Source organism: Saccopteryx leptura, chromosome 4 (genome assembly GCF_036850995.1).
Source record: "Saccopteryx leptura isolate mSacLep1 chromosome 4, mSacLep1_pri_phased_curated, whole genome shotgun sequence".
Lineage (NCBI taxonomy): Eukaryota > Metazoa > Chordata > Mammalia > Chiroptera > Emballonuridae > Saccopteryx > Saccopteryx leptura.
The window spans coordinates 204,401,352-204,410,428 of record NC_089506.1 but is presented as its reverse complement, the minus strand read 5'-3'; the positions used below and the strand labels follow the sequence as shown (position 1 = coordinate 204,410,428).

General features: G+C 40.8%; 1 protein-coding gene across 1 annotated transcript; it reads left to right on the top strand.

Annotated features, from left to right (window-relative positions):
* The first annotated feature begins 3,471 nt into the window (after nt 1–3,471).
* TNFRSF17 (TNF receptor superfamily member 17) lies at nt 3,472–7,175 on the top strand. Its single transcript, XM_066379969.1, has 3 exons — nt 3,472–3,733; nt 4,081–4,212; nt 5,512–7,175. Exons 1-3 carry the CDS (start codon nt 3,616–3,618, stop codon nt 5,793–5,795), a joined length of 534 nt encoding a protein of 177 aa, XP_066236066.1. The 5' UTR covers nt 3,472–3,615; the 3' UTR covers nt 5,796–7,175.
* Nucleotides 7,176–9,077: the final 1,902 nt, after the last annotated feature.

The following is a 9,077-nucleotide window of genomic DNA, read 5'->3' as shown; positions in this document are numbered from 1 at the left end:
CATGAACCTGGGGGTCACTAGTTTAATTCCTGGTCAAGGCACATATGAGAAGCAATGAATACACAACTAAGTGAAGCAATGAATTGATGCTTCTCTCTCCCTTCTTCTCTACCTTCCTCATTTTAAAAATAATCTTTACTATTAAAAAATAATTATTCAGTGGTAGAGCGTTGGCCTGGCGTGCAGAGGTCCCGGGTTCGATTCTCGGCCAGGGCACACAGGAGAAGCGCCCATCTGCTTCTCCACCCCTCCCCCTCTCCTTCCTCTCTGTCTCTCTCTTCCCCTCCCGCATCCAAGGCTCCACTGGAGCAAAGATGGCCCAGGCGCTGGAGTGGCTCTGGTCACAGCAGAGCGACGCCCCGGAGGGGCAGAGCATCGCCCCCTGGTGGGCAGAGCATTGCCCCCTGGTGGGCGTGCCGGGTGGACCTTGGTCGGGTGCATGCGGGAGTCTGTCTGACTGTCTCTCCCCGTTTCCGGCTTCAGAAAAATACAGAAAAAAAAAAAATTCAAACAGCACCAAAGATTTTTTTTTTTTTTGAGAGAGAGAGAGATAGAAGAAAGAGAGAGAGAAACAGAAAGGGAGAGACATCAGAAGCATCAACTCGTAGTTGCGTCACTTTAGCTGTTTATTGATTGCTTCTCATATGGGCTTTGACTGGAGGGCTCCAGCTGAACCAGTGACCCCTGTTCAAGCCATCAGCCTTGGACTCAAACCAGTGACCTTGGGCTTCCAGCCAGCAATATTTGAACTCAAGCCAGCAAACTTTGGGCTCAAGGCAATGACCATAAGATCACGTCAATGATCCCATGCTCAAGTTGGCGACCGCACACTCAAGTTGGCAAAGCTGAGCTCAAGCTCAAGTTAGATGAGCCCACACTCAGGCCAGTGACCTTGGGGTTTCAAACCTGGAACCTCAGCATCCCAGATTGATGCTCTCCCCACTGCACCACAACCAGTCAGGCAGTATCAAAGATTTTTCAATGAAAAAAATCTTTTCCCCACACTACACTTCTCTCTCTTGCCAGAGGCAGTAATTACTATCAGTCTCTGGTGTATCTTTCCAGATGTAGCCTATGTTTATGTCTCTCTATACAAGCCCTACCTATTTTATTTGTAAACACAGAAGAGCAGATTATACACACTGTTTAGTACCTTTTATTTTCTGAGCAGCAACGTATCGCTCTTATCAGAACACATCTGTCTCATTCTTTTTGATGGCTGTGCAGTATTTTACTGTGAGGCCTCCCAGTGATAGACAGCTTTTGAAAACATATGTAACATGTGACTTTAGGCACCCAAATAAGCACATCTGTCAAAAACAACAGTGTTTTCTTTTCCAAGACTTATCAAAGCTTTGTGCTTCCAGTTTCCACCAGAATTCTCAGGCACGGCCCACACTGGCTGCCTCCTCTTTCCTCCCACTCCCCGAATACCTACAATATGGCTTTTACCCACTGACACACTCAAAGACTACCAATGACCTGAGTGTATCATCTCTGACTTTTCTGTAGAACTTGATCTCACGGCTCCTCCTGAAACTCTCCCTGCTTGGCTGTTATGGGAGATAGGAGATAACCTTTGTTCTGCTCCTTCTCTGGTCATGCTTTTCCGTGTCCTTTGCTTGTCTTCCAGAAGTCACCATTTGGCAGGAGCTGGAGGGAGTGGGACCTGCTGGGCCAGCCCTTTTAGCTCCTGGTTATCCCTCACCGGCAGTCACACCACTTAGCTTATGAAGGTTTTAATCAATATCCAAGTTTGAACTCTCTTCTAGGCTTAAGTCCTTCATTGAAAAATGTGCTGTTTTTAATTCTTGCTTTGTTTTTAAAATTTTTATTTATTAATTTTAGCGAGAGAGGAAGGGAGAGAGAGAGAAGAAGGGGGAGAGAGAGAGATAGATAGATAGATAGATAAGAACATCAATCTGTTCTTGTATGTACCGTGACTGGGGATTGAACCAGCAACCTCTGTACTTCAGGACGATGCCAACCGAGCTACCTGGCCAGGGCAATTTTTATTATTTACTTTTAATAGTTATTATGTCTTATTTTAAAAATATGAAAAGCTCTAAAGAATAACAAAAAATACAACAAATGACACAGTAAGTACCAATATATCTACTATCCAGCTTAATAGCATCTGACCAGTATAGGTGAAGCCTCTTTTACAGCCACCCTGCCACTGAGAGATAATCTTTGTACTGAATTTGGAGTCTGTCAGTTCCTTGCATTTTAACTGAATCCTGCATTTTGGACTGACCTCTCTGGATATCTCTATATGGTATCTCACTCAGTATGGCTAAAAGCAAACATAAGTGATTTCATTTATGTAAAAGAAAAATACATATACCTGTATAAATCTGTCCATCCATCCACACATCCATCCACAGAAATCCTTCCAGAGAGGTCTCTATCAGGGATGGGCCAGACAGAACACACGTGCAGGCCTGTTTGTCACCTCTGTGATATACCAAAATGTTGACAGTGATTATTTCTGGATGCTCGGACTATGGAGAGTTATTTTCTGCTCATTTGCATTTTCTAAATTTTCAATAAAGGAACATGACTTACTTTAAATGATAATAATTTAATAATACCCCAAACTTCTTTCTCTTTAGCCAATTTAGCTTTGACCCCAGACTCCCCTATTTCTGTCAGAATTCTGTAGTTCTTAGTTCAAAACCTGGTAGGTGTGCTTGCTATCTCTTTTCCTCTTTCACATTCCCTCAATTTCAACTATACTTTGAGGTTACTGGAGTGAATTTCTATCTCTTCTGTTAGACTGCAAGTTCTTCTTCTTTCTCTCTTTTTTTAATTTGAGAGAGAGAGACACAGAAACATCAATCTGTTTCTGTATGTGCCCTGACCGGGATCAAACTCACAACCTTTTGCATATAGGGACGACACTTTAACCAACCAAGCTATCCAGCTAGGGCTTAGACTGCAAGTTCTTAAGAGGCACAGACCTGGCCTGACATGTGGTGGCGCAGTGGATAAAGCGTCAACCTGGTAATGCTGAGGTCGCCGGTTCGAAACCCTGGGCTTGCCTGGTCAAGGCACATATGGGAGTTGATGCTTCCAGCTCCTCCCCCGTCTCTCTCTTCTCTCTCTGTCTCTCTCTATCCTCTCTCTCCTCTCTAAAATGAATAAATAAAATAAAATAAAAATTAAAAAAAAAAAAAGAGGCACAGACCTTTTCTTGTCTAGTTCCTTGGGGCCTGCCATACAACAGAGTTCATAAACAGACACGCCAAACCTTCTGCTTGGTGCCTAAGGCTTATCTACATCTTGCAACTGTCACCTGGCTAAGAAATTGTCACTATAAATAAGCAGTTTCTGTTTCAGCTATGTTTTGTCCTGGGTATTTACACTCTATCTCTTACTCCACCCAAGCCTCAAACTATGAAACAGGAATTAGAGTTGGTATTCAAATCCTCAGCCACAGTACTAGAAGGGGGCCCTCAAAAGAACCAAGTCATCGATGTGAGCTTCTTTTTCCCCCTCGATGTTGTAGCTGCTGTCACTCCACTTGCTGGGGAATTCTGGACGAGATTTTACTTGTTTTTCCATGCTGTTCTTTCTGTGGTCTCCTTGTTTCCTTTTGCGATAGAGTTCCAGATGGCTCAGCAGTGCATCCAAAATGAATATTTTGACAGATTGCTGAATGCTTGCAAACCATGTCACCTTCGATGTTCCAATACCCCTCCTCTAATATGTCAGCGTTATTGTAATGCAAGTAAGTACTACTGCTTCAGCAATTATTCATTGGTGTGAAGTCTTCTTTCTATACTGACTAATTATTCAAAGAATAGACATTACAGGGAAGATGGTGAGATTTTCTGACTCAAAAGAGAAAAGGGAGCAGGGAAATTATTTAAATGCCGACAGGAGCAATTATTCAGAGCTGAACTCAATTTTATTCAGCACTGTTAGCAACCCAGTATTTTATCAACTCTTCTAATTAAGTGCTATTTAGAATTTGAAAGTCAATGCTCATGAATTAGGGGAATTGGATAACAAATAATCTTTACTTGATGTAGATGTTATCAGTTCATTATCTCTCTGACATTTCTTTTAATGCAGTGAAAAGAACAAATGCCATTCTTTGGACCTGTTTGGGCCTGAGCTTGCTAGTGTCTCTGACAGTTTTCGTGCTGATGTTCTTGCTAAGGAAGATGAGCTCTGAACCATTAAAGGACAAGCTTAAAAGCACAGGTTGGTTTCGTGGTCAATCTTTGAAATCAATTTCCAAGAGGTGGTTATTTTGAGTTTCAGTTCCTTTTCCTTTTTTACCTTGAATATGTACTTCATTTCATTAGAGCCCCTTTGAATGCCAGAGGACAGACAGCATGCTCAATTAACTCCTTGGTAGCAGACAGCCATCTTCTCTCTGGTGTTTACACGGTTTTTGCAGATATCCTACAATATCAGTCTTCTCCCACATTCTCCCCCTGATAATCACTGTTTAGAATTCCTGAGGTTTCCTTGGTAAACATCTATCTCTTTGGCCAAAGTTTGCATGCTGATTAAATGACATGCTATCAGAAACTGCTAGCCAGGTCTGCTATTATGAGGAAAAGTATATTTGGCAAGATCTGTGGCCCTATTTTTAATATTCGTATGTGTTATTTGCTTGGGTGAAGATTTTACTGTTGAAAAATATTAGAAATGAATAGCCAGTTGCTCCTGGATTATTTGAGCAATCATTTTAAAGATTATTATTTTTACAAGGAGCAGAGAACCAGTCCCAGAGGACTGACTATTCCTAGCGAAGTGATTGTTCCCTAATGCCCTTGCTTCGTAAGATAAAACTTTCTGCAGCACCTTTGCCCCATGATCTGATCCTTAAACACTCTGCAGACACTGACCTATTTCTTTCATGCATTTTTTGGTGCATAATCTGTACTCCATCCACCTTGTTTGCTTTCTTGTGCAGTAAGGAGAGGTAAATGGTTGTTCTATATCATTTACTCATTTTTATTTTTGTTTCTCCTGGGGTCTGAGAAATAGGTGGGGAATAACTTTGAGTGTGATGTTTTGGAAGATAGAGTTACACTGAAGGTTGGGAGAAGTATTAAAACTTATTTTCACAGGCAGATAATGGGGGCATAATCCTTCCTTCGGTGATCACAGAAATTCATTAAAAAATGTTAATCTGACACAAAAGTGAAAAGAGAAGCTAAAGTGTCCCCCATAGATTGGTGTTGATGTGCTGCAACATGGTAGCTTGTCATTTCATGTGTATAAAATAAGGCTGAGATCAGTCATCTAGATTTGTATGTCAAATCACTTGATTTTTAAACGTGGGTCAACTTAAGCAAACACTTAAAAACACTCTGTGCTAAAGCACGTCCTTGAGCCTTTTGTATCTTGTGGCCGTGACTTCTAGTGTAGGACATACTCATTTGTTTTGTAAAAATCTGTCTCGTACTGCTTTAAGCCTGAGATATACTAAGACTGTTATGACCACAGTCTGGGAAGTTTAGGTTAACTTTTCTGTTTCTGCATAATCAGGAACAGCTCTCCAGAACGAGGCTAATGCTGACCTGGATGATAGAGAAGATAGCAAGATTGGTGAGGAAATTCTTTCAAGAAACCTGGAGTACACAGTAGAAGAATGTACCTGTGAAGACTGCGCCAAGAGCCAATCGGAGGTCGACTCTGACCATTTCTTTCCACTCCCTGCTATGGAGGAAGGTGCAACCATCCTTGTCACCACAAAAACAAATGACTACTGCAGTGACCTGCTAGCTGCTGGGAGTATCGCAAGGACGGAGAAATCGATTTCTACCAGATAATTAACCATTTTGAATGGTGTTAAGCTACTTTGAAAATCTTTTTTTCAGGGCCCTGGCCGGTGGCTCAGCTGGTTAGAGCATTGTCCCCATATGCCAAGGTTGAAGGGTTGATCCCTGGTCAGGGCATATATAAGAATCAATCAATGAATGCATGGATAGGCTGAACAGCAAATTGATGTTTCTCTCTCTCTCTTCCTTTCTCTTTCTCTCTAAAATCAGTAGATAATTAAAAACAAAATCTTTTGTCAGAAGGAAAGGATTATGTATCAGATTTCTTTATGATGATTGTTATTAGTTGTTGATTAGCATTTTGTCCTCTAATTCTAGAAAATTTTATGTTAGATATATTTCTCTGTCTTACTGTTGGGAGCTTAACTGTGGAAACTTCATTGATTTCCATGATTAAATTAACTGAATTTCAGTGATAAAACCACTGAGAAAAACTACTGCAATGTGTAGATCTCATTGTCATACATTTCTCCCTCCTACGCAGCACATATGCACTTCAGAACAAATTTAATTCTTCTCTTTAATGTTAAAGGCAAGCAAGGTTATTTTATGTACTTCTGTAGATAGAAGAAGCCTAGAGCCAGCCATGCTAATTCAGTGTGCAATGCAGGGGTATAGGTAGTTCCTGACCTTGTGAGTTTCCAGCTTAATGGAGGTCCCAGGATTTATTATAATAATATAAATATATGTAGAATTAAAAACTTATAAAAAGTTTACTAGGTATCATTTTCAGATCCAAATGCAGGTAATAATGATAGCTAATATATGGTTACTAATGTGCAGGCGTTGTTCTAAGTGCTTTACCTGTACTAACTCATTTAATGCATACAACAAACTGCAAGGTAGGTGGGCCATTATCATTTCCGTTTTTTAGATTATGTCAGAAACTAAGAGCAAGGTAACAAACTTAGTCAGTAAATGGCTAAGTCATGTTTTAAACCCAGACATCTTGAGCTACTTATTTTTTTCTTTTCACATCAACTTAGTTCCATTTCTGAGTTCCCAATATCTTTGGGCTACAAGTATAAGTCATTATAGGGGGAGGGTTCCCTTTCTGGGGTTGAGAAAAGGTCCTGGGGTTGTGCAAATCTTCCTATGGAAAAGCTATGCAACAGGGGATGCCCTGTGATAATCTTTGCCTTTCATCATCGTTAAGATGCCTACTGGCACCACAGCAGAGATCCTCAAGGTCTTGGGGCTTTGTGGCTTTTGTGTCAGGTTTGGGGTATGCGAAACCTTGGTGGGATCTTTTTTACCCATTTGGGGCTCATCATGGCTCCATTCCAGGCCATTAAGGGCCACTGGAGACAAAACAGTATAGTGGGTAAGGCACTGGCTCTTGGAACCAGATTGCCTGAGTTTGAATCCTGACTCTGTTACTACAAAGTTACAGACCTTGAGTGACTATAATAAGAAAGTTACTTAACCACTCCGTCTCTCTCTCTCTCTCTCTCTATCTCTCTCTCTCTCTCTCTCTCTCACACACACACACACACACACACACACACACACACTCTCTTTTTAAAGTGTGGTTCATAATAAGTAACTTGGTTAGTTATATTGCTATGATTTTTATTAGTTCCTTTGAGGTCCAGTCTCTCTGAGGCCTGCTTCTTATCCCCTCATGACTAGTACCACCTCAATAAATTAAGTTTTTCAAAAGTTGATGCTAGGCTTTTGATTCTTGGTTTTCCAGGACCAGGCTAAAATCTCAGGAAAAAGGAATTATAACACTTAAAGGGGATGGTTGCTATTATAAACCATAAAGCACAAACTATAATTTCAGTAACTTAACCTGCATCTAGTGGTATGAAGGTACAGGGTGCTATGAGAAATTATAACACAGCATCCTCGTGACAGCTCCATGAAGCAGGTATGTGATACCTTACCACAGGTTACAAGGGCAGGCTGACCTAAACTAGGCTTTCTAGGGGAGGATTCAGACACACCCACTCCTTAACTAGAATAACAAACGAATGACTGTCAAGTATAAGTTTAAAAATGGGAAAAACCACTCTACTAACCAAACATACAAGTATTTTCATTAAAAATTAAAAAAATTTTCAATTACAGTTGACATAGCATATTAGTTTCAGATGTACAACACAGTGATTAGACATTCAGTGTGGTTCATAATAAGTAACTTAGTTACTTGGTTAACTTGGTTCATAATAAGTAACTTTCCCACTTTCCCATAATCTTTACAATTAGCATCAACTTTTGAATCACTGATGAAGTGATTACCCTGGTAAGTCTAGTACCCATCTGACAAGTATTTTCATTTTTATATTCTCCCTACACATGTTGTATTTTGACACAATTTTAATTATGGTGTACAGGCATTTTGCCATGGGCTTTTTAAACTTAATGTTTTATCAGTGGCCTTTCCCACTTTCCCATAATCTTTACAATTAGCATTTTCAACTACTGCAGAGACTCTTTGTGAGGTGGGCCATGATTTGCTTAGCTATTCTATTGTAGTTGGGCTTTGGTGCTTTCCACTACTATGAACAAGGAAGCAGAGCATCATTCGCCAAAGAACTCTTGAGCTCTGCTGAGTCCCAAAGATAAATTCCTAGGGGCCAGAGATGACATATTGAGAAGCAGTGTAGTAGAAAGACCATGCGGCTGTGGGTCACAACAGAACTCGACAGAACTGAGCTGGAATTCTGGCTCCCTTACCCAGTGGAGCTTGGTCTGCAACTCAGCGTTTTCAGCTGTGTCTCAAGGCATATTTGTGGATTAATTGTTTTTGTCAGCATTAAAGAATATAAGTAAAGTAGAAAAGAATACACTATGTACACAATTGTTGTGTTATGCAAATACTTAAATGTATGCCTGTGTGTATTGGGTTGTGACATAAAAATGTACTTTTTCACTCTGGGCTGCAGGCAAATACATTGGGCAAATCTGTAACTTTTCAGGGTCCCCAAACCCCCATCTGTAAAATGAGGCAGTAAATTGGAGTCATAAGATTCTTGTGAATACATGTTTGCACACTATCCATCCACGTTCATCTCTGCTGTTAAGTCCTAGCCCCGGCACTATTATCTCTTGCTGAACAATTGCAATGGCCTCTTGACTAGCTGTCCTTTGTTCACGCTATCCGGCTATAATTCACTCTCAACTCCTAAGAGTAAATAATCATTTAAAAACCTAATCCAGGCCCAGCCTGCTGGCTCAGTGGACAGAGCACTGTCCGTGCAGGCTGAGGTCACGGTTTTATCCCTGGTCAGGGCACATATGAGAAAACAACGAATGAGTGCACAACCA